General features: G+C 42.9%; 1 protein-coding gene and 1 non-coding gene across 10 annotated transcripts in view; one reads left to right on the forward strand and one right to left on the reverse strand.

The window, feature by feature from the left end:
- The window catches only part of LOC137383841 (neuron navigator 1-like), a 719754-nt gene that overhangs the window by 552317 nt on the left and 140659 nt on the right, over positions 1–26778 (reverse strand). For 6 of the 9 annotated variants that reach the window (XM_068057140.1, XM_068057142.1, XM_068057138.1 and 3 more), the window contains exons 1-2: positions 24665–24828; positions 4229–4343 (exon numbers count right to left, since the gene is read on the reverse strand). In XM_068057140.1, coding sequence (XP_067913241.1) covers positions 4229–4239 — 11 coding nt within the window. In that variant the 5' untranslated portion in view covers positions 4240–4343; positions 24665–24828. Of the gene's footprint in view, positions 1–4228; positions 4344–24664; positions 24829–26778 lie in introns of those variants that run through there. The other 3 variants (XM_068057137.1, XM_068057136.1, XM_068057135.1) reach the window with 1 other exon arrangement.
- Positions 23949–24055, forward strand: LOC137384141 (U6 spliceosomal RNA). The gene has a single exon (XR_010977533.1). It is a non-coding gene; the product is annotated as a U6 spliceosomal RNA (small nuclear RNA).

Here is a 26778-nt window from a genome sequence, read left to right on the forward strand (position 1 = left end):
AAAGAGCCTTGGAAAATTTCACCCAAAATCTCAAAGGCTAAATGTGAGCATAAATTTAAACAAAACAAAGGAAGAGTCCAGAAAAGCCCTGAGAAAACTTATCCTTGTGCCTTTTAAAAAGGTTTTCCCTCCTGACCCCATGACCCTTTCCCGCCAGGTGTCTGAGAATGCAGGGCACTTAAAATTCAGCAAATCCCACTAGCCGCAAAAATGGAACTGTGCCTATTCCCACACCCCTTTGCACATACAGTATTGGGACCTATCTGTGTGCAAATTGGCTGTTCATGTTCCCTACACTTTGCGATGGAAATCACACCTACCAAATGGAAACATATTAATTTTGTCATATGGAACACTACTTGAACCTTTTTTACTGGATATTGCACATAACTTGTTTTTTAAAAAAGGAGCTGAACAGCTGAAAACGTGGTTGCACATTTGCATTCTGAGAGACAATGGGAATGCTCACTGATTCAATGAACAAGATTGGTCTGGACAATAGTGATAATCAACCTTCTTTGTCTGTGTAACAGCCAGAACTCTACCCCCTACCAAGTGTGTCTGGAAAGCTTTGAAATCAACAACCCTCCCAGAAGCTGCTGTATCACACAAAGAGAGGGTCACATGACCTACCTGCTGCCAGACTGGGGTCTTTTTGAATTGTGCACACAGCAAGGACACTGCAATTTGATCAGAAAGGGAAGGAAGGTCTCTCTCTCCCTCTCTGTCTCTCTCTCCAACAAAGTTCCAGGAAAACCACAGTGGCAGTTTCTACATTTCAAAACTACAGACAAAGCATATCTTTGGCCTTCTGGGACCAGAGAAACAAGCTTGAAATTGTGCAATGGACCCCAGGGGAACTCCAAAATCTTAACTTCAATTGAGGACATTGTCACCCAGTAACTGAATTCCATTTATTATAAACTCTACTCCAACACCCCTGCCCTCCCATTTCTTTCTCCCCCTCTGTATCTACATGTGTGTGTGTTTATCTCATATGTCTGCTCGCCTGGTTGTGTCATGTAATTTAGTAATTTTAACCGAGTTAGAGTGTTAAGGCTAATAAACTTACATCTTCCTTGTTTAGACCTAAGAAAACTTGTCTGATTAATTGTAATTGCAAATGAATCAAAGTGCAGTGAGCAGAGGCTCACTGAGGTGGTAAGCTAAAAGTCACTGTGTTTTAAAAAATAAACCCTGTTATAGCCAAAACAGGAAAGGGGCAAGAGGGGAGCCTGAGACCCCTCCTTCACCCAGCCGTAACAACTTCCAAAATACTTCAATGTGTCCTGAGGTTGTGAAATGCACCGATGTCATTTTTTTCCCTTTCATATTTTCTTTCTTTATTTCTAACGAAGTTCTCGTCTGCTTCAGACAACAAATTCCAACATCCACCCAAAGGTCCAATTTGAACAGAGCTTAAGGCCAAAATTTAGCTATGGTTTGTGCAGGTTCCTTGCTGCCTCGATGCATGGTCTAGTTAATGCAGTTTACACCTGAAATTAGGGCATACGAAAATAAAGCTGGCCCCATTATGTTAAAAGCAATGTTTCTGCCTCGCAAATAATCTGTGACCGCAAAAACACAATGCCTAACTGTTTCTTGTATAACAGGCAAGAACATGTACAAAGTACAACTTCTGTTGCACATAATATCACTCACAATCCATCAAGCAGAAAGCATCCCTGTGATATATATTTGGAATGCAACGTCGAACTTCAGGAGGGTAGAGAGACTCAGTCACTGAGCATGATCCAGAACAGGCAGAGATGGTGGGCTGAATTTTATGAGCCGCCCTGAGGAGGTTCGAAGGTGGGGGTGGCGGGGGGGGGGGGGGGCGCCATAGAATTGCAAAAGGAGGCAGGGGAGGGGGTGAGGAGGGCCTGTTGCCTCCCTGTCGCAACTCAATTTTGTTGGGGGTGGGATAAGCTGACGACAGCCTTCCCGTCCAGAGGTCAACTGAGGCCCTTAAGAGGCCTATTAACTGCCACTTTCGGGCCTCCTTCCCCCACCGCTGACAGGGAGGTCGCCCAGTAAAACAAGGCGACCTCCCTGTTGGCTTGAAGGTGGGGCCCTCCTCCGTGGGCAATCTGTGGCCCAAGTAGGGCCCCTGCCAGCAAACAAAACACCTCCCTGTACACCCCTCCACTGTACTCAATGTCCACGTTCTCCCTCCCCGATCGCTGGGGCCTTCTGGACCAGCCCACCAACCCTACCTCACCTAACAGGGGTAATAATAAAAAGGCCCTTTTTATTATTTTATTTTCTAACCAGCTCAGCGACCCCGCCTCACCTAACTGGGGTCCGGGTCTGTGGCACTGGGCCAATTAACAGCTCGACGCCGGGATCCCCATCCCTTTAAAGACAGGGATCCCGCCTCTATAAGCTGCCAGCCAATCACAGGGCTGGTCTTTCACCACAACCATTAGCACTCGTTGTGCTTTTGTTCCATTACATTGTGACAGAAACCACACCTGCCAAAATGAGACATATTAATTTCGTCATATGTCACATTATTATTTGAACGCTTACTGAACATTGAAGATAACTTGTTTCAAAAAGACCACAGAACAGTAACTGAAAACATGGCTGCACATTTGCATTCTAAAAGTGGCATGGAGAGACAATGGGAGTACCCCCAAATTCAATCAGCCAGATGGGTTTTGTCAATAGTGTTGATCAAGAGATATTGAGAGTCATTAAATGTGTAACAGCCAGCATTCCACCCTCCCACTGAGTGTGTCTGGTAAGCTGTGAGGAATCTACAAACCTCGCAAGCAAGGCTGTGTTAAGCAAAAAGCTAGTCACATGACTAACCTGCTGGCCAACCTGGAGTTAATTGAACTGTGCTCACGGAACAGATTTGGAAGATAATACAATTGAACTTCAAGGAGGAAGGTCTCCCACTCTCTGTCTTTATCGCTGTCTCACGCAAAGTTTCAGGGGCCTACAGAAGTAATTTAAGCCTCAAGACCAGAGCAAAAACATTTTTAGTTGCTTCAGCAATGACCTTCCCTCCATCATAAGGTCAAAAGTGGGAATGTGTGCTGTTGATTGCACAATGTTCAGCACCATTCGCTCAGATACTGAAACAGCCCATGTCCAGATGTAGCAAGACCTGGACAATATCTAGGCTTGGGCTGATAAGTGACAAGTGACATTGGCACTACACAAGTGCCAGGCAATTATTATCTCAAACAAGAGACAATCTAACCATTTCCCCTTGATGTTCAATGGCATTATCATCACTGAATCCCCCACTGTCAACATCCTCGGGGTTATCATTGACCAGAAACTGAACTAGACCAGCCACATAAATGCTGTGGCAACAAGAGCAGGTCAGAGGCTGGGAATTCTGGGCGAATAACTTACCTCTTGACTCCTCAATGCCTCTCCACCATTTACAAGGCACAAGTCAGGAGTGTGATGGAATAGTCTCCACTTGCCTGGATGGGTGAAGCTCCAACAACACTCAAGCTCGACATCAGCCAGGACAAAACAGCCCGCTTGATTGGCACCCCATTCACCACCTTCAACATTCACTCCCTTCACCACCGATGCACAGTGGCAGCAGTGCATACCATCTATAAGATGCACTGCATGACTCACCAAGGCTCCTTAGACAGCACCTTCCAAACCCATGACATCTACCACCTAGAAGGGCAAGGGCAGCAGTTGCATGGGACCACCACCATGTTCCTCTCCAAGCCACACATCATCCAGCATTGGAATAATATCATCTGTTCCTTCACTGTCGCTGAGACAAAATCCTGGAGTTCCCTTCCTATAGGCACTGTGGATGTATCTACAGCCCAAGGACTGCAGGGATTCAAGGCAGCAGCTCACCATACCTTCAATGGGCAATAAATGCTGGTTTAGCCAGTGACGCCCACAACCCATGAACAAATAAAAAATAGCATCTAAACCTAACTATTCCTTCATTGTAATTCTCTGCCAGCCATATAGTCAATGCATTAAAAAGTCAGCACGGACGATTGAAGAGATCATTAAATTCTATCACTGCCCACATACTTTTAAAATCTACATTTCTTTGAAGGAAATAACCAAGCTTGCAACACTAAATATCACTGCATAAAACTTGACAGTCTCAGTGGTTTACTTTGGTGCCTAGAATCTTAAGGACATTTTGTTATTTATTAAAGTGCAATAATTTATTAGCTTGAGATTCCAAGGTTGTAGTGATGCTGTGACTATCAGAGGCACTAACCTGGACTGCATGTCTAAGTTTTTCTTGAGCAGTGGGGGAGAATGTCAGTCTGAGTCCTGTGCCAGCTGATGGGATGTTGTGTTGATAATAGCCATTAATGACCCGTTGCCTATTTCTAGAAAAAAAGAAAATCACAAGTTATACTTTCACCTCTAAATTCAATTCAATCCAAAATTCTTAAAGCACACTAGAATCTAGCCAAATAGAATAGTTGGGTGAGATAAAACCATATTAAGACCAGTTCTCACAAGACCTATAAAGTTAGAGTAAAATAAATTGAATATATATAATAAACATTTGTTTACCTCAGCTAATATTACTTTTCCATATGTTGAAAACCCTTTTGTAACGCTGTCTAAGGAACACTTAGTATTTGAAATATGTAGTACCTACACCTGACAGAGAGGGGGGCAATCTTCATCTACAGACATAAGGCAATTCTCAACGATTAAGAACAAATGCAGCTCATGACAGCATGGCAAAGTGCCAATAGCAGTCATATTTCTGGGATAAGCTAAATTCCACAATCACTCACAGTCAAAATGCAAATTCAAATGGTTTTCTGAGCACACCAGTGGCAAGAATGGAAAATTACATCCAAGTGAAATTTAAAGGGACTGGATCAATTTAAGGTAAATGTAACAAATATTGTGAAAGCTACTACAAAATTTGAAAAAGGCACCCAAACTCATAATCAGCCTTTGACAAAGCTGATTGGCATAGATTGGTAAGGACAAGTGAAAGCAAGCAAAATGTAACTGAGAGGAATAGATTTTCAGAGCAACCCAGCATCTGAATATTTGTTTGATAGCTGCTGGAGGTAGTGCCGCTCCATGGAATCATAACCATCAGTAGGCGTAGCTAACTAGTACTGATACTGGGGGCTGAATTTAATGGGCCCCCAGAGATGGGCTAGGAGGTGAGGGGACCCATAGAATTGTGATGGAAGGCAGAGGTTGGAGGGCCCGTCATCTTCCCGTCGCAATGCGATTATGTCAGAGGCAGGAAAGACCGAACATGGCCACTTAAAGGCCTCTTCTTGCCGCTGCTGGAATTAAGCCCAGTGAAACAAAGCAACCTCTTTGCGGGCTTGGAGGAGGGGCCTCCTCTGTGGGCAATCTGTGGCCCACGGAGGGTTTCCGATGGCAAAGGGCATCCCTTCCCCCTTCCCTGCGACCTGTGGACTGGCCCCAGTGACCACACCTCACACCTCTCATCCAGGGCTCCAGCACTGGGCCTGCTCCCAGGCCTCCTGTAGTACCGGCAGTAGCCACCGCTCTGGGTGGTGCTGCCGATACTATTGAGCTGCTGGCCCTCTAATTAGCTAGCAGCTCTTGGAGGCGGGATTCCCCTCCTCAAAAGGGACAGGGATCACGGTGCCAGGGTGTTGTGGGGTGGCGGTGGGGCAGTCTCCAAATGGCCAAGACAGGGTTCCACTCACCTTTTTGGCTCGGTGCCCAGAGCCCTGCTGGCATGACTAAATCTAGCCCTGAATGTGCCAATCCCATGCAGCTGTAGGTGTCCTTGCAGCAGATGGTGCTGCTCTGTTCTGGCTCTCTGCTGACTTGGAACTTGGATGGACTGTTTTCTATGATTGTTGCTGGATATGTAAATCTTAGCCTGCAGATGGGAGATGGTGACGTAGTGGTAATGTCACAGAACTAGTAATCCAGAGGCCCAGGCTAATGCCCTGGGGACAGGGGTTCAAATCTCACCACGGTAGCTGGTGGAATTTAAATTCAAATAGTTAACAAAAAAAACAATCGGGAATTGAAAGCTAGTCTCAGTAATGGTGCCATGAAACTATCATCGATTGTCGTAAAAACCCATCTGGTTCACTACTGTTCTTGAGGGAAGGAAATCTGCCGTCCTTACCCGGTCTGGCCTACATGTGACTCCAGATCCACAGCAATGACTCTACGACTCTATATTTAAGAAGTATTTAGATGAGCACTTGAAACACCATAGCATACAAAGCTACGGGCCAAGTGCTGGAAAATGGGATTAGACTAGGTAGGTGCTTGATGGCCAGCACAGACACGATGGGCTGAACGGCCTGTTTCTGTGCTGTATGACTCTATGACTCTAATGTGGGTGACTCTTAATGGTCCTCTGAAATGGGCTAGCAAGCCAATCAGGGTTGGGCAACAAATACCAGCCTTGCCAGTGATGCCCACATCCAATGAAAGAACAAAAAAAATGCCCAGTGACATCTTGGTAGGCGCATTCAAACATGCTAAGCTCGCTGCAAGGTACCTTTTCTTTCTTTTATTCAGTGCCACTGAATATAGACCATACTGGGATTAAGGTGTTTCTGAGCAGAATTCCAACAACATGGTTAGTAAACACTTAGACATATTAGTGATGCTATTGGCACTGTTATCCCTGCCTCTTTTGGGAACAAACTCTGTGCAGATGCTAATGACTTGTCAAAGAAAGAAAGTATTTACATTTATAATACAGCAGTGTGCCCTCTGGATGCCCCAAATTATTTTGCAACCAATAGATTAAGTTCAGTCACTCAGTTAAGCAAATCTAAGAGAGTTCATCTGCCTCACAGGAAGCAAAAGAATACATGACCAGCTAATATGCTTCTTTCTGTGTTGGTTGAGGGAAAAACATTTGCTTGAACACCAGCAAAACTCCATGTTCTTCGTTAAATAGTGTCATGGGATATTTTACAAAACCTCGAAGAGGTTTGATTAATCTTTCATCCAGGCTGACAATGCAGCACTACCCCATTGTCAACCTATTTTTTATGCTCAAGGTGGTAGTGAACTTACAACCTTCCAACGTAGAGGTGAAAATACTATCAATTGAACAAAGCTAACAAACTGAGATATGTTCACCTCTATCAAAGACGTGGGTGAGTGTATACTAGAAGGTGGGTATGGTGATATTATGTAATCAGTCTACCTAGCATCTCTCTGTAAGTCATTCACCTTCTTCCATTCTTGCCATTGGGAAAGCAATTGGCACAAAAACTCATGTGAACCTAATTGCATGCAGGTTAAAATAAAGAAAAACAATTCTCCAAAAGTGTCCGTGTCCATGTCCATGCCTTTGAAGTGCCCCATGGCCTCTTCGTCCTGAGTTACACTTGTTGTGCTTTACAATGGACATCCTGCACATTTGCTTAACATGAAATTGCATGGAGAATGTCTCCATCTCCCCTATCTTTTGTTGGTCTGTGTTGTGTTTACGCTGGGTTTAACTTCGATATCCGATTTAACTCTCAGCAATGCAGATATCACACTCTGTTAAATAACCAACATTTAAAGCACAATAACATTAACTATAAAGGATCTTACAGATTGGAGCACATGTCTTAACAGCAGCCTGTGTCTATGAGACAGATTCAAACTGTTGCTCGGAAGCTTCCAGAAATCTCCCACAATTCCCCTTCTGCTCTATAGTTCCACCCAGAGGTTTAAGCAATCAAACTGATCAAACACTACAGTCTGAATGGCAGCTTCTGCCAGCCAGCCAGCCAAACATGCTCACCACAAAACTCAACAGGGCACAGGATTAAGGGCAGTCCGACCAAATTTCATGCCAAATTTCATATTTTGTCCATGAACAATAAAGGCTAAAATCAGCCCAATGGGTTTGGAGAGTTGTTTTCAGCTATGGGTGAGGAAATTGAGGATCATAGAATCATAGAATGGTTATACAGGCAGCCATTCGGCCTGTTCTGTCTGTGCCAGTTCTCCGCAAAAACAAATCACCGAGTCCCACTCCCCTGCCTTTTCCCCGTAGCCCTGCAACTTTTTTCTCTTTAGGTAATTGACCAATTCGCCATGATTGAATCTGCCTCCTCCACACTCTCAGGCAGTGCATTCTAGATTCTAACCACTCGCTGCGTAAAATAGCTTTTCCTCATGTCGCCATTGCTTCTTTTGCCAATCATCTTAAATTGGTGTCCTCTGATTTGTGATCCTTCCAGCGGCACAGTGGCGCAGTGGTTAGCACCGCAACCTCACAGCTCCTGGGACCCGGGTTCAATTTTGGGTACTGCCTGTGTGGAGTTTGCAAGTTCTCCCTGTGTCTGCGTGGGTTTCCTTCGGGTGCTCAGGTTTCCTCCCACAGCCAAAAGACTTGCAGGTTGATAGGTTAATTGGCCATTATAAATTGCCCCTAGTATAGGTAGGTGGTAGGGGAATATAGAGACAGGTGAGGATGCGGTAGGAATATGGGATTAGTGTAGGATTAGTATAAATGGGTGGTTAATGGTCAGCACAGACTCGGTGGGCCGAAGGGCCTGTTTCAATGCTGTATCTAAAAATCTAAATCTAAACAGTTTCTCCTTATCTACTCTGTCCAGACCCCTTATGATTTTGAACACCTCTTCAAATCTCCTCTTAATCTTCTCTTCTCCAAAGAGAACAGGCCCAGTTTCTCCAGTCTACCTAGATAACTGAAGTTCCTCATCCCTGGAACCATTCTTGTGAATCTTTTCTGCACTCTCTCTAATGCCTTCACACACTTCCTGAAGTGCGGTGCACCGAACTGGACACAATACTCCAGTTGAGGCTGAACCAATGGTTGATACAGGTTTATTATAACTTCCTTGCTTTTGTACTCTATGCCTCTATTTATAAAGCCCAGGATCCCATTTACTTTATTAAACTCTTTCTCAACCTGCCCTGTCACATTCAATGATTTGTGCACATATACCCAAGATCCCTCTTCTCCTGTGCCTCCTTTAGAATTGAATCCTTTATTTTATATTGCCTCTCCTCATTCTTCCTATTGGAATCAATCACTTCACACTTTTCTGCATTAAATTTCATCTTCCACCTTGTCCACCCATTTCACCTGCCTGTCTATGTCTTGATAAATTGTATTATATTGTATATTGTGCTGTAACCAATTTTATTGCGAGATGCTCCTGTATCTGGAGTTGGCTGGAAAATAGCAGAAGCATGCAGCTAATCCAAAGAGAACTAGGCACAAAAAAGTAGTACTATAACTGGGCATCTGATTAATAGCACATTAAGACTAAATATGAAACAAAAATCCTGAGATTTAAGTTCTTCCATATTGTGCCCAAGCTTAAGAAGGTAGCATACCAGGTTGCAAAAATCACCACAGTTGTTATAAATTAACACACTTGGACATCAAAACATTGCTTAAAAGAGTTGCTTTAGAAAGCTTAAAACCAGATTGCAGAATGTGATTTATGATTAAATAAATGAATCAGTTGTGGACGTGTGGACGAAATGTAAACCAGCATCAAAGCAGGAAGATGACAAGTCAGTTATTTTTTTTCCAGAATGGAATAATCCAGAGAGACTAAAATGCCAAAAGGCTCGATAAACTTCTGGTGAAACCTGTAGAGTCTCATGGTAATCCTTCAATTATAAAATTACAATTTTTCCAAGTATTTCCTCCATGTCATCTAATAGATTACAGTGGACAGGATTTCAATTCTTTTGTGAGGGCAGGAAAGGGAGGGGGACAGGGGGGTGGTCACTTTAGCCTGACATGAAATCAGCACACTCAGAGCTTAAAAGGTAGCAGTGGGAGCCTGAAGAGGCAACCCACCTGCTCTGCCAACAAAGGAAGAGCATTAGAGAAAATAGGATCAAGCTTCTCCAAGCTTGTGCTGACCAGACAGTGAAGAGCTGCACCTGCCAGAGCAGAGGCAGACCTCTGGGCAATGGGGGCAAAGAGGTGAGGAAGGAGGGATAGGAAGGCACTGGCCTCTCCAGTTTTCACCATCTTCACCAGCTCACTCCATCACTCTGCCAACGCTCACTTCCCATTCTCCTGTGTTTTGCCAACATGAAATGGAAAACATAAGTCAGACTGAGTGCAACAACTTTTCCAGTGCTTTATCGCTTAATAGCTATTATTTATATCAGAAACACCCAAGTAACCCACAAAGTGACACTACTGATGCGGTGACCTCTGGTGACGGCCAGTCCTACGACTGCCTCCCCTTGTGGCTCAGGATGAGGTGGAGGCAGGCTGCTCGCTAGTGCCTCATGAGATCCCTGTGATGGTCGGCCTCAAAATGGAGGTGCTGGGGGAGGAGCACCTCCAAAGGCTGCTGCACCAGCTGAACTGCAGGGGAAATCTCTGATACATGGCATAACTCCACAGATGCTTCATCCATTGGAGGGCCATGGGGGTGGATGATAATGATAGAGCCCCTTCAGGGGTGGCTCCCTCATCACCATCTGTGCCTCCTCAGTCCTCTCATGGCACCGTTGACTGTTGGAGGGGACCACCAGCTGGGGCACAGCTGGCATCCACTCCATGTCTTTTTGTGCCATTTGCACCACTGACTGGTTAATCCTGCTGAGTGTCCATGATCCTGTGTATGTCAATGTGCTGGTCCTGCAGCCACTCTGAGTGATGCTGCATATGACTCTCTAAGAGGTTGGCCACTCTCTCAATGGAGGAGCTCATGTGCTCCAAGCACGGAGTCGTTGTAGAGCACAAAATGAATGGACTCCTCCATTCTCATCCTGCAAAGCTCCAGGTGACTCTGACATGTGGGCACACATCTCACTCTGGTTCTCCAGGTAGAGCTGCCTGTTGCATGACTCCCGAGGCACAGCATCTCTACCCTGCTGAGCAGGGCTGCACCTGTCCTCCATCCTCCGAGGAACTGGCCACAGCCAACTCTGCTTCCCACAAATCCTCCAAGATGGGTGCTTCACGCTGTGCCACCCTCCCTAATAATGCGTATGGACCCTCCGAGGTTTGAGCATCTGTACTGGTGGAGGGTGTGATACTAAGATTAGACAGTGTAGGCTCCGATGTTTCCTCATCTGACTCCTCAGGAACATCTTGTCATAGCGTGGACCCTGCCCCTCGGCAGCTTGCCCTGTGGGAAGAAGAGAGATCGGGACAGTCAGCAGATCCGTCTGCTGCTTAAAATAACGAGATGACATCTTATGCATTGACAGCTCCTTATACAGGAAGCGTTGCCATACATCCCCTGAATCTGCAAATGTTGTGATGCTTTCACCCTATCTATGATGAGTTCCCATTTCTCCAACCCCAGTGTCCCTGTGGCTTGACACTCTGGCCACATCAAGGGTCTGCTCCTCAAAGTGCACCGGCGATGCTAACTGTGGGACCCAGCTGTCTCATTCTCCCTCGCGTTCAACTCCTGTTTGGCCTGCAAAGTGATGAAAAATGCTGTTAGTACAATACCCCTCTCCCTCACCACTGGCAGCTATCCATTCGCATACGCTGCTGCAGTCTGCACTCCAACCTCCTGACCTACAGCACTAGGGCTCCAACCTATGCTTATGGGTCATCAAGGCTGCTGAGCACACACCTCTCCCATGGTCAGGAGAACTCTATGTGCCATCAAGATGCCCCTCTCTTTTGCACTCTGGTGACTGCTGAACAGGAGGCATACCATCTGGGACTTTCTTTGGATTCACCTTTCCAGACCTGAGAAAGTCATTGAAATGTTTTCTGCACTGCACCTAGTTCCTCCTTACCACTCATCTGCTGCTGACCTCGTATGCCACTATGCCTCTTGGTCAGCCTTGCAGGCTTTTTGTTGCCACTGGCAAGGAACAGAATGTTTTGGTGCTCAGTCACCACCAACAGCAACACCTCGAATGAAGCATCAGAAAACAGGAGGCTGCCCTGGCAGTGGGCCCTCCTTACCCACTGCCCTCTGCTCAGGTCCTCCTTCCATTTTTTGAATGAACGGGCTGCCTCTGCCCTTTAAATCGGGCCTGCTGCTGCCTGATCCCGCATACTCCGCTGCTAATTGAGCAGCAAATATGACTCTAGACCAATTCAGTAATTTGCAAATTAAACTTGCAATGTATGCGTGATGCTGCTGTGATGCAGAGTCAGGACCCGGAAGTCATCGCAACATCAAATCATCTGACCCCGGAATTGAAACTCCGCGCAGTATTTCACAGGTTGTACTTGAATGGCAGACATCTCACATGAAAGTTATAAAATAGAATCTCCAGATAATAACATGCATCATGCACCGCTGAGCCATATAAATCCTAAGGGTCCAAGTTTTGATTCCTGGGGCTAAATGTTTAGGCCCCCTATGGGGGCGAGCATCGAGGCAGGCCAGCATATAAATTTGCACCACTGGCTGGCGTGCCCGTTCCCCGGTTCCATCCTGCCCCAGGCCAATTTCCCAGAGGCATGATGGGGGGGTGCAGGAGGACTACCCGTCCACATGCGCCTAGGAGCCAATTGCGCCCATTAAAGCCTATTGTCAGAGGCCCATTGGAATTTTCCAGTCAGCCTCCAGGTCCCCAGAAGCATTGGGGAACAGTGCAGCTGCCTGGAGGCGGCAGACTGGGGGTCATTGTGCCAGGCAGGCTAAGAGGCCCTCCACAATGGTGGCCTCGTTGCTGAGGCCATTTTTAATTTGAAGTTAAAAAAGCTGGAGAATGGGCGTCTCTATCTTGGGGCATCCTCTCCCTCACCTATCTGAAAAGGCAGCCCACTGCTTCTAGAGATTCTCTAGCCAGGGGAAACATTTTCTCAGCATTTACCCTGTCAAGCCCCTTAAGAATTTTAGATGTTTCAATAAGCTCACTTCTCATTTTTCCAAACACCTGGAAACATAGGCCGAGTCTACTCAATTTCCTCTCATAGAACAATCCCCTCATCACAGGAACCAGTCTAGTGAACCTTTACTGCACTCACTCTAGGTTAAGTATGTCCTTCCTTATGTAAGGAGACCAAAACAGCACACAGTACTTCAGGTGAGACCTCACCAATACTTTGTATAATTGTAGGAAGACTTCTTTACTCTGATACTCCAATCCCTTTGTAACAAAAGCGAACATACCATTTTTCTCCCTATTTGCTTGCTGTACCTGCACGTTAACTTTGTGATTCATGTATAAAGACACCCAGGTCCCTCTGAATGCAAACATTTCCCAGTCTCTCACCATTCAAAATTATTCTGCTTTATTTTTCCCAAAGTGGGTAACTTCACACTTTGCAACATTGTATTTCACCTGCCATAGTCTTGCCCGCTTACCCAACCTGTTTATATCCCTTTGCAGCCTCTTTGTGTCCTCCTCACCAATTAAATTCCCAACTAACTTTGTATCATCAGCAAGCATCAATATGTTACACTCAGTCCCCTCATCCAAGTCATTAGTATAGATTGTAAATAGCGGAGGCCCAAGCACTTATCTTGCAGTACCCCACTAGTTACAACCTGCCAACTCAAGAATGTCCCATTTAATTCTAATGTTTTCTGTCCATTAACCAATCCTCAATCCATGCCCCAATCCCTAATTTTGTGTGGCACCCTATTGAATTCTTTTTGGGAAAAAAAAACACACAGAAAACACTGGTGGGAATAGTTTATAGGCCTCCCAACAGTAGCAATACTTTTGGACATTGACATAAAAGAAGCTTGTAACAAAGGTAATGCAAAAATCATGGGGGACTTAAGTCGTCATAAAGGGTGGACAAATTAAATTGGCAAATACATTTGAGACAGTTTCCTACAGCAATACACCATGGAATCAACTAGGCTATTTCAGATCTTTTTTTAAATGGGACAGGGTTAATTACTAATCTCATAGTCAGGGATTCTCTGGGGAAAAGTGATCCGAATATAATGAATTTCAGGTTGAGCTAGAGAATGGCGTACTTGAGTCCAAAATTGGAGTGTTAAACTTAAATAAAGACAATTACATAGGTATAGAGAGGCAATTTGGCTAAGGTAGATTGGGATATTAAATTAAAAGGTAAGACAGTAGATAAGCAAAGGCAAACATTGAAAGAAATATTTTATAATTCTCAATGAATATATATTCTGTTGCGAAATAAAATCTCCACAGGAAAAATGATCAATCTATGGCTAACTAAAGAGGTTAAAGATAGAATTAGATTAAAAGAAGAGCCTTATAATGTTGCCAAGAGTAGTAAGCCTGAGGATCGGGAGAATTTTAGAAACCAGCAAAAGGATGACTAAAAATTGAAGGAGATAAAAAAAGGAGGGAAACCAAAAAAAGGAAGCAAAAATATTGACAGTAAACTGACAAGAAATATTGTAGTGTTTGATTGATCTGGGTTGATTGTATTAGTCTATCCACTTATCTGTGTTCACGGTGTTTGATTGCTTAAGCATGAAGCTCAAGAGTTTGAAACTGAAACTAAAAAGAGACAGAGCTAAAATGTTCTACTAAACACAGACTGTTCTGAAGAAGACACTGTACTGAGATCTAGTAAGAGTTGAGATACTTTAAAGTGCTGTAAATAAACCAATTGGTGATTTAATACAGGTGTGATATCTGCATCGTTCTGTGATAAATCAGATATACGTAAGATATCCAGCAACCCAGTGTAAACATAACACTATAAAAACAGATTGGTAGAGCTTCTGCAAGTATGTAAAAAGGAAGAGAATAGCAAAAGTAAATGCGTGTTCCTTAGCAGCTGAGACAGAAAAAATTATAATGGGAAATAAGGAAATGGCAGAGACATTAGATGGATATTTTATACCTGTCTTCATAGCAGAAGATGCAAAATACATACCAGAAATAGCAAGGAACAAGGGTCTAATGATAATGGGGAACTTAAAGCACTTAATATCGAAGAAAAAGTACTGGAGAAATTAATTGGTCTAAAAGATAATAAATCCCTGGATCTGATGGCCTACATCCTAGGGCTCTAAAAGAGGTGGATGCATTGGTTGTGATCTTCCAAAATTCCCTAGATTCTGGAACAGTCCCAGTGGATCGGAAGGTAGCAAATGTAACATCGCTATTCTAAAAAGGGAGAAGGAACGATAGGCTGGTTAGCCTGACATCAGTCATCAGGAAAATGCTGGAATCCATTATTAAGGAAGTGGCAGCAGGGCACTTATAAGATCATCTTAAGATTAGGTAGAGTCAACACGGTTTTATGAAAGAGAAATCATGGTTGACAAATCGTTTAGTTTGTTTTTGAGGCTGTAACAAGCAGGGAAGATAAAGGTGAACCAGTGGATGCAGTATATTTGAATTTTTAAAAAGGCATTCAATAAAATGTCACACAACATAAAGGACTCAGGGTTGGGGTTAATATATTAGCATGGATGGATGATTGTTTTCTGTCTGTCCTTTAACCAAAGAACAGGAATAAATGGGTTAACAGGCTGTCACTAATGGAGCACCACAAGGATCAGTGCTGGGTGCTCAGTTACTTACAATCTATATCAATGACCTAAATGAAGGGACCAAGTGTAATGTATCCAAGTTTGCTGATGATACAAAGCTACATGAGAAAGTAAGCTGTGAGGAAGACATAAAAGGAGAAAAATTCCTTTGAGCAGTGCTACACACACTATGCGATTTCCCAGGGCAAGTAGCGGCGCGGGTCATGACGCACATGGCATTCCTCGTTGGTATCATTTAAGAAACCCACGCGGGCCATGCATGCAGTGTTGCCTGCCCCAGGAAATTGACATAGTCTGTGTAGTGCCACTTTATGTGAACAAGTTTTCCCCAACAGATTCTGCAAGGAGAGATAGACAAGTGATTGGGCAAGAAGGTAGCAGATGGAGTATAATGTGGGGAAACATGAGATTATTTATTTTGGTAGGAAGAATAGAAAAATAGAATTTTAAAAAAGATGAAAAACTATTAAATGTTGATGGTCAGAGGAGTTTGGGTGTCCTACATAAACACAGAGTTAACATGCAGGTACACAAGTAATCAGGAAGGCAAATGGTACACTGGCCTTTATTGCAAGAGGTTTGGAGTACAAGAGTAAGTAAGTCTTGCTGCAATTGCGCACGGCTTTGGTGTGACCACACCTGGGAGAACTGTCTACAGTTTTGTTCTTCATAACTAATGAAGGATATACTTGCGTTAGAAGGAGTGCAACAAAGGTTCACTAGATTAATTCCTGGGATGAGAAGGCTGTCCTAGGAGGACAGATTGAGTAGAATGGGCCTGTACTTTCTGGAATTTACAAGAATGAGAGGTGATCACATTGAAACATATAAGTTTCTGAGATGGCTTGACAGGGTAGATACAGAGAGAGGCTGGTTCCCCTGGAACTAGGGGCATAATCTCAGAATAAGAGATCAACCAAAGAAGCACTGGGATGAGGAGAAATTTCTTCACTCAGAGGGTTGTGACTCTCTGGAATTCGCTATCCCAGAGGACTGTGGATGCTCAGTTGTTGATTATATTCAAGGCCGAAATCGATAGAGTTTTGGGCTCAAGGGATATGGGGATTGGACAGGAAAGTGAAGTTGAGATCGAAGATCAGCCATGATGTTATTGAATGGCAGAGCAGGCTCACAAAGCTGAATGGCCTACTCTTGTTCTTATTTCTTAAGGTCTTATGTTCTTAAGTTTAAATTTAAGTTTGGACAGATTGAAAGAGCAGAATAGTGATGAGAGATAAAAAAAAACTGAGTTTGTCAAATTTAAAGGGATGAAGACAAAGGAATATGTCACAATACTGGAACAAAAATTCTGAAAGCCTTTGGAAAGCCTCAAAAAGCATCTTAATCTATTAAGTCTTGTCCAAGCTTAAGGCGCAGATGAATAAGCTAGGCAATAATGAAGACAAAGGAAAATCCAAGGTGCAGACATGAATATATTGGCAAGTTATGGTGTAGTTCAATATCTGACTTTGTTTGATGGTTGCCCTGAAGTGGATATGGCCTGACATAAAATGATGGTCCTTTACATCATTCCATGGAACCATTCTTAAAGAGTAGTGCTACAGCATGCCTGCAAGGAGGTGGTAGAGGCAGGTCTGATGTTACAATGATTATTAGCATCACTGGGTGGGCCTGGCTTGAGCTGCGTAGTATATGTATCTGATTTCCTGCTCGCCAAGAATCTCAGAAGACAGTTCCCTACAGTCGCTGCCAATTAGGTGTTCTGAAGCCAGCAGATGATATCATGGTGACATCTTGGAAGAATAAATAAAAATTAATGACTACTTCTTAACACAACTGCTAAAAATACTCAATATAATTGTGAAGTGTACTGTGATTCTAAGAGAAATGGTATTCATGGGCATGTTGAACTGTTACAGGATATCTAAGGTGTTTCATCTCCCTTGTTTCATGGTTTTTACTAGCGACCACAGAATAGGGCTGAGCATAGATAAATCTACAGTTGAGCATGATCTGAATATAGAAAAATAATAGCCATGGAGGTACTACTTATGATAAATATGTTATACAGAATATCCAGTTGATTGAGTATATCGGTCACTGTTTTGTAATTGGTGGCTTTTTCAACAATTAGTATAATTTTTTTTTGAATTAGGCCTGTCTTACAAAAGTACACTTCCACTGCATCTACTCCAAACCAGAATGCCATACTCTCGGTATATGTTCAGGTAAAGATAACTGAAGAGGAACAGAAATAACTACTTCTATGATTCTTTTACTAAAGAGATGGAGCATGAGGTAGAAAACATAAACCTCCCAATCTGAAATGTTCCAAGCACTGCTAAATGCATGGAAAAATTTAGTGTTACTGCTCTCTAAGGTCCAAATTTGGGATAGACATTGGCATTACATTTGGCTGTTCAATAAATCTGCTATACTTAACATGCCCCTATTTTCCAATTATGAGGGGCATTGATAGATTAGATAGGAAGAAACTTTTTCCCTTGGCAGAGGAGTCAATAACCAGGGGGCATAGATTTAAGGTAAGGGGCAGGAGGTTTAAAGGGGATTTGAGGAAAAAAAAATTTCACTCAGAGGATAGCTGGAATCTGGAACGCACTGCCTGAAGAGGTGGTGGAGGCAGGAACCATCACAGCATTTAAGAAGTATTTAGATGAGCACTTGAAACGCTATAGCATACAAGGCTACAGGCCAAGTGCTGGAAAATGGGATTAGAATAGGTAGGTGCTTGATGGCTGGCACAGACACAATGGGCTGAAGGGCCTGTTTCTGTGCTGTATGACTCTGTGACTGTAGTAGCCCCAAAATTGCTTTGCTGCTCTGGCATACTATAGCTGTAACTGTGGAACAGTCATAAACTCCTTCAGGACATGGAAACACCTGGAGACCAGACATGCAATTGAGGTTCCTGCAGCCTTGTTTGGGGCAGAGTTTCCAGATCCTTCCCAAACAAGACCACTGACAGAGGAGGCAGGGATGGGGGCTGGGCCAAAGAAGTTCCCGCATAATGTTTCCCATCAGACAATTTCTTCTGAAACTTCATTTCATAACTATAGGATCAATTCAAAATAATGAGCTTTAGCTTGGATGCCAACCAACAATGGCCAAGAATAATGGACAAAATTTACTGTACAATCTGTTAATTACTTAGCTATGGAGCAATATAAATTTCAGGATAACCACATTATCTTAAGTGTATAAAAAATTGGTTTTATTTGTTGGAGTTTCTTTGCAGATCAGTTGATTCAATTTACCTAGATTTAACAGATACGTGCTTGTAAAACGAAGACAGTTAATGCCTCAGCAACCAGACTAGAAATTTCTGATTCACAAATTTAAGAGTAGCAAAATTCTCAGTTTCAAAATGCCATAATGCAGAAAAACAATTTGGGTCTTTTTTTCTCTTGAAGAATAGGAGATAATGGGCTAGATATTCCACTTCTGTGAAATCGGGGGGTATTTTCAACATGGTGGGACTTCCACCTGCGATTAGGGTGAACCCTTATCCCAAGGGTTATTAGCATATTAGTATGCTACATGGGATACTCTGGCTGGGTGGATTGTGCAGAAAGCCTTGCAGGCCTGGGGCAGGGTTATGTCATTAGTTGATGCTGTCATGGCAGAAGATGTCTCTAAAAGGCTTTTTAGAAGTAAGCACAAATTAAGACTTTATTCGATGCAAGCAATATTTGAATCAAACTTTAAATTGCATTTCCACTGAACAGGCATTACCAATGCCCAACATTGCTATGATATAAATCACATTAATTACTACTAATGATCTCTTTCTGTTCATTTGAATAGATTTTCAATGCAAAGAAATATAGAGATGCTGCTACTGGAAATAGGCCATTCAGTTCAACCAGTCCATGTTGCTGTTTACCCGTCATGTAATTAGAACTGTTGTTTACATTTACCAAATCCCTTTATCCCCTTTTCCTCCAACTATCGATCCAAATTAATGTTGACATTTCTACCCCAACCAATAACTCGAAGTGAATTCCATGGCCTCGACCCTTTCCATTCTTTCATACCTTTAAACATTTCTATCACATCACTCATAGTCTGCATTGTTTGGATGAAAAACTGCTCAAATGCTTCTTTTTATTTGTATTTCCTCATACCATGCAGGATCCTAGTCAATCTGTGTTCTACCCTCGCTAAAGCTTAATATCCTTCCAATATTGTGTGCACACATTACAACTAAAGTATTAAGGTTCTATATAAGGTAATTATTACCTCTTGACTTTTATATTCTATGCTTCTTGTGGTAAAACAGAATTCAACTGCCTTTTTTCTTAAATGGCCTCATCAACCTAAGGTGCTGCCTTTAATTTCACATGAACCTGTACCCTCAAATCCCTTAGCTCTTTCACAGTACCAACCCTATTTCTAATAGGAGTACAATTTATTTTTAAAAAACATTAAAAAAATGACCTCAGTATTATGTCTGTCCATCATGTTCTGGCCTAGTGCAGTTCCTAACTCAAGACTCACACATGAAAATCTCGAGACTCTCTTCAGCAAACAGTAGTTGAGGTGGTTTCCCGCTGCCTTCCTTGTAAGTTTTTTTTTTAAGAGTACCTTCTCCTGGGTGTATTGAAACTAAGGCCAAAGGGACGCAACAACACTTTATAATGGTGGGATGCTACGTGCACCCATCGGATGCAAATATTCCTGGACATCAACATGGCATTCAGACTGGCGGCCCAGTCTCTACTCACCAGGACTGTCTGGAGTGAAGCCTGAACCCAACGCTTCTGACTCAAGGAAAAATACTACCACTGAGCCAGTAGCTATTCCATCCACCTCACAACTACTGGTATTGAATTCCAAAGCCACAACACCACTCCCTCTAGACCTATGTCCAAATCATTGATTATACAGAGTGAAGAGAAGTGGCTTCAGATACACCTTCCTATATATCATCCTGTAACAGTAACCCATGACAAGGTACATGTGAGTCCACTCCAATTCCAAAGAAGGAGGGCAAGAGAATTGCTCAGGGAAGGACAGAAATACAAACAATAAAATAATGAAACAAGGACAAAAGATCAACAATTCCACTTGAACTCTTTTATACCAAAATGAGCAGCATTTAGAATAAGAGGTATACATAGTTAGTGAAAACGTTGATGGTTTTAACACTACATAACACCAATCCTTCACCTAGCATGACAGTTCTATCTTTGCAAAACATCCTTGGTAAATCTGGATTGAACAACTAGTAAAAGTGTGGATCTAACAGCAGAAGGAAACTGAAACAATGTGAATCAAAATTAATAATGATAAGGGTGACAGGTCATAACTGGTAACTTGAGCTGATAACTTGTATTGATAATTAGCAATTTAGGCAAATAACAGAGCCTGCAAGAAATCATAATGTGCTAATTGATGGGCAAAATCAATCAATTTCCCACTCATAGGGCTGGATTTTGTTGTTCCATTGCCAGGAGTGGAGGCAGGTGCAGAAAACAGCAGCCATCCCACACAGGAGCCACACCACTTAAGGGCCTCAATTTGTCTCTGGGTGGGAAGGCCGTTTTTGGACTATCCCACTCCCTGGGAAGATCGCTGGGCGACGGGGCGGCGATGGGCCCTCTGACCCGTCATGATTTTCCGTGCACCCCTGCCTCCTGTCCTACCTTTGGAGGGTGGAGGTGGGATGGGGGGGGGGGGGTGCTGAGTCCGTAAAATCCCAGCCTATATTGCGAAATTATTGCAATATACAAAAGTAATGATCTTCTCCTGACGCTCAGTTTGGGTTTCGCCAGGGCCACTCAGCTCTTGACCTCATTACAGCCTTTGTCCAAACATGGACAAAATAGCTGAACTCCAGAGGTGAGGTGAGAGTGACTGCCCTTGACATCAAGGCAGCATTTGACTGAGTATGGCACCAAGGAGCCCTAGCAAAACTGGAGTCAATGGAGATGAAGGTGAAAACTCTCCACCGGTTGGAGTCATATCTAGCACAAAAGAAGATGGTTGTAGTTGTTGGAGGTCAATCATCTCAGCCCCAAGATATTGTTTCAGGAGTTCCTCAGGGTAGTGTCCTAGGCCTGACCAGCAGCTTCATCGATGACCATCCCTCCATCATAAGGTCAAAAGTGGGGATGTTCGCTGACGATTGCACAATATTCAGCACTATTCATGACCCCTCATACAGTGAAGCAGCCCATGTCCATATGCAGCAAGACCTGGACAACATCCAGGCCTAGGCTGATCAGTGGCAAGTAATACTCGCACCACACAAGTGGGGGGCAATGACCATCTCAAACAAGAGAGAATTTAACCATTTCCCATGAACATTCAATGCATTACCATCATTGAATTCCCCACTATCAACATCCTGGGGGTTACCAATGACCAGAAACTTATTTGGACCAGACACGTAAATGCTGTGGCTACAAGAGCAGATCAGAGGCTGGGAATCCTGCAGTAAGTAACTCACCACCTGTCTGCCCAATGTCTGTCCACGATGTACAAGACACAAGTCAAGAGTTTGATGGAAAAGTCTCCACTTGCCTGGATGCATGAAGCCCAACACCACTCAGGAATCTCGACACCATCCAGGACAAAGCAGCCCACTTGATTGGTACTCCATCCACAATCCTCAACATTCACTCCCTCCACCACTGACACACAGTGGCAGTAGCATGTACCATCTAGAAGATGCACTGCAACTCCTCAAGGCTCCTTCGACGGCACCTTCCAAACCCGCAACCTCTACCACCTAGAAGGACAAAGGCAGCAGATGCACAGGAATACCACCACCTGCAGGTTCCCCTCCAAGCCACTCATCATCCTGACCTGGAACTATATCACTGTTCCTTCACTGTCGCTGGGTCAAAATCCCGGAACTCCTTTCCTAACAGCACTGTGGGTGTGTCGACACCCCAAGGACTACAGCGGTTCAAGAAAGCAGCTTGCAACCACCTTCTCAAGGGTGTTACAACCAAGGCAGGTGTAATGCACAGTTAATTCAGTCCCATTACTCCACATCTTACAAATATCAGTAAAGTTTCCCACCTACCAGAAATTAGCAACATTACACACAATTTATCCCTCAGAATAAATCATGCCAAACCAGGTTTCTTTAAACAAAATTAACTTTATTCATAAACTAATTTTAAATGATAATGATATACATCCATATATATGAAAAGATTTTATAACTCCTTAATCCTCCTAACCCTCATGCACACATATACATTCCAAACAAAAACAGTTAACCGGGGAAAACAGATATTGATTTTACAACGGTATCTTAGGAATAATAAAATAACTGGACTGTAACTTCTGGTAGGATATTTCCAGATCAGTGAGGTGTCCCAGAGTCGACTAGTCAGATGCCACTCGAAGTCTCGCCAGGTGAAATTAATGAACAGTCTGTGATGCATAGGCATTCAAGGCAATTCATCTGCAGCAGGTGTCACATAGATCTTTCAGCAAAAGGTGTAGCAACAAGTCTACTTAAATTTTAAAGCAGCAGTCTTAACAGTATACAAAAGTGCAACAGGATTCACGCTTGAGGCAGAGATTCTTGAGACTGGAGGCAATAGGAATTTTGCTACCTTCAACAATGCAGGCTTCCTCTTAGCAAAGGAGCCTTTCTCCACAAAGAGCAGCAACTCCTCTTTCTCTTGGCCCTTCCCTTTTTCTTAAAGCATAAACAACAAGGGTTTGAGCTCCCATACATTAGATTTGCAACTCCTTCAAAGTTCTTTTAACTTTATGAAGAAATTAGAATTTTACTTGATACAGGAATTATTGTTCAAGAGAAAGAGTTTTCTGGGCTGTATTCCTGCCCAGTCTCCAGCAGTAACTGAATAACTCAAAAGTGAAACTAGCTTTGCAACAACAACCTAGTCACAGGATAATCATAAAACTTTCTTGTTGCTTGGATACAAATTGCCTTGCAGCCTACACTTCAAATACCACAACAAGTCTCTGCAGTCACTGTTGACAGAAAGTCCTGTTTCTCAGTCTTAAAGGCACACAGGCCTCTTGTTTTTTTGAAAAAAACTAAAACTCTTATGACAAGGGCAATAAATGCTAGCCTAGCCAGCGACTGCGACATCCCATGAACAAATAAAAAAAGGCTATGCTGGCTACAATGGTTTTCACATCTTATATTCTAGCCAGGAAACACCTTAATTAATATTCTAAATTGTTTGTGTTTTTCTTAGAATTAACCATTTGTGAGCCAAGGCTGACATTATACCAATAACATAAAATAATTTAAAACACTCTAAGGCCTGAAAGAGTTTAACAGTACAATTTATTTTCATTGAGGTTGTTTCTTCTTTTCCTTATGAAAATGGACTTCAATTCTTCTCATTTTGTCTATCCTTCTTTCAGGTCCTTCCATTGGTGCCCCATAATCTTACTGTGATCTATTTATATTTATCCACGTTCATGCTATGCTAAGTTTCATAATAAATATTAAGATGTTTGTTCCTTGACTGTTATTTGGTAACTGTTTTATTGATTGCGGTTTGATTTAATAATTTACTTGTAATGATTGACTTTTTGCCATCGCTATTTTCTTTTTTAAAATAATTACTGCAAAATTTCTACAAGCATTGTTAAAACTCATTTGGGGACACTTTGGGCTAACTTCAACAGGTCATCCACTCAAATTAGAACAAGATAGACAGAGATTAGTATAGCTCCTGCATAAGAATGACATTCAAATTCATGATTCATTAAAGTTCTTTTGTCAAAACATCATCAATTGGCTTGGGCCCTTCTTCTTAGGTTCCCATGAGCTTCAAAACAGTATGCAAGTGCATGGAAGCTGAAGACAAGAAATTGATAAGAACCCTCACGAGAAGGAATCAGTATTTAAAGGTAATTTAATAGAAACACTACTGCAGCACTTCAACATGGGAGAGCTCCTTGTGGACGTGAGACTTCAACCCGACAGGAAAGGGAAGCAGTAAATCTAATGGGGGTGACACTTCTAAAAGAAAATTTTACAGAGGATCATTAAACAGCATTTTAAAAAATTGGATGTATTCATCTGAAGAAAGAAATTCAGATGAGTACCAAAGGGGAGATATTACAGATAGAAACTGGTGGGGGAACAAAGGAAAGATACTTCAGGCAAGGCAATACACCAAGGATAAAAAGTTGTGCAATAGAATGGAGAAAACTACATACAATTAGTAACACTGCAAGGCAGAACAAAGTACCAATTCAGAACTTCTTCCAAAAAGCAGGCTCATTAACACTTAAATGATAAAAGGCCCAATACAAATTGGCAAGTTGCTTTATTTTACAATCAGAAAGTGAATGTACAGTGTAACATTTATAGTAAATCTCACCTTATTTCAGCTTAATCAAGTCCCTCTTCACAATATAGAAAATAGCAAATCATGCTATGCTGTCTGGTAGCAGGCTAAGTATATTTTTTCTGAAGTTCAATAGTTTCTTTGATCCTGACTGGCTCTATTTTAGGAAGCATCAAATTGTTCTATGTCACCCTCAGTCGACCTCCTAGAATTAACTGGCAATTGTGTGTTTCTGTTTTTTCTTTACTATCTGGACAGGAAGCCAAAGGCTTTGACTTCCTCCCAGGTCTTCTTGGCCAGGGTTGGTCAGTAAAGTGACCTATTAAACCAGAAGCCGCCCAGTAAAGAGTTTTTTTTCCCCTGCAAAGCTTCCTGCTGAGCTCATAGGAAATAATCACACCAGCAAAATTATCCAATTTGCTGTCTGCAATGAGTAAATGATTCTTCACATCTCAACCTGAAGTGTGCAAGAAACACCATCTTGACATAATAGATAAGTAAATTCACTGGAATGTTTGAATGTGCCTCCATTTTCTCAGAAGGAATTAGTGTGTGAGGGGCCTCATTTCACAAACTGATTCAGCAATATACATCTCCCCAACTGCAGAGAGATTTTTAATCCCTTGTGAGCTAAATTTGACTTACTATCATCATTTTAGTACAAATTACACCAAATTCCATCTGTGACGAAATAGTCGGGAATCTTGCAATTTGACAAGAACAAAAATATAAAAGGCAAGTGTATTTTACATTGAGCTACATAAAGCTGTACAGCAAAGAAGCAGATTGCTCAATCCAACTGCACTATGCCACCTGTTATATATTATATAGTAATTAGCTAGAAACTAATTGTAATGGGTAAGTGTGTTCTGGGAGGGCTACATTTACTGTTGCACTGCAATCCTGTGATGTGTAACACAGTCTACAGCAGTTCCTACCAAGCAACATAGCGGGCTATAGGAAATAAACAAAGAGCTGCAGCCTTTGCAAGTCTAAATGTGTGATTATTTCTAACTTATGGGAACCAGGAGACATAACACCAGCATTTGTGCTCCATACGAGTCTTCTCCCACCCTTCCAGCAGATCCTTCCACCCTTTCTCCCTCATATGCTTATGTGGCTTCCCTTAGACACATCTATACATTATTGCCACTCTTTGGGTAATGAGGTTTCTCCTGAATTTCCAATTGGATATATTAGTGACTATCTTGTGATTTCAGACATTTGTGAAATGATTTTTTGTCCCGTTTAGGTTGTCAGTTTCTCTGGAGACTTTGTGCAAATTGTTGAAGGTCTTTTCCCCCAGCGCCATTACTGCTTCAATGGATTTCCAAAAGGGAATCTTTGGGCCGGATTTTCAAAGGGCCGCAGAATCAGGAGCCGGTGCAAACGCAATTTGAAATTTGAAGTCCCAGAGCTGGTCCCCAGAAACTGCAGCCTCCGGAACAGTCTGCAATCTTCAATGTGAGGAAGTGGGGCGGGGGTGGAAATGGGGAAGCTGCTCGCTTCCAGTTAGCTCATGGACGAGCTCGTTAACAGGACCAGGGCCAGGGCTGGGGGGGAGGCGGGTCCACACGGTAATTTTCAATGTGAATTTCGGCAAGCCCAACCAATATGGTGCATAATCGTACACATCTGTCGGGCTCACAGCAGGCAAGCATTTTTGGTGGGAGATTAAATGTTTTGGGCCCACAGGAATCTTGCACTGGGCCCAGCGCAGGACTTTTTTTTTATTATTTTGGAAGCGCTGCCTCGCCTTTTTATCCTGTGGGCCCTCCAGGGAGCTGCCCGCTCTCATTGGTAAGGCAGCAGCAGACCCTATCATGACTCTTGCCTGCTTTTGCCGTTTGCACTCTGCAGGAAGCTCCTGCAGATGCTCGGTGACACTAATAGGGCAACGAGCTCGACTTCTGCCCAATTGCGGCATTTACATTTGATGATTGGGTTGTGTTAGTGACGCCGCTGAGGCGTGAGGTCGGGACCTGGAAATCACCTGGGCGTCAGGTTCCCGGCCCTGTTTTGAAAATTCATGTTTGACATGTTTGAAAAAGAGGACTTATAAAGGAATGTGAAGAAAGTCTAATTGCATAAGATATGTTCTACACTCACCCATCAGAACCCACATCTGCAGACTGAGTCAAGCACAT

This window comes from Heterodontus francisci, chromosome 25, assembly GCF_036365525.1.
Source record: "Heterodontus francisci isolate sHetFra1 chromosome 25, sHetFra1.hap1, whole genome shotgun sequence".
Taxonomy (NCBI): Eukaryota; Metazoa; Chordata; class Chondrichthyes; order Heterodontiformes; family Heterodontidae; genus Heterodontus; species Heterodontus francisci.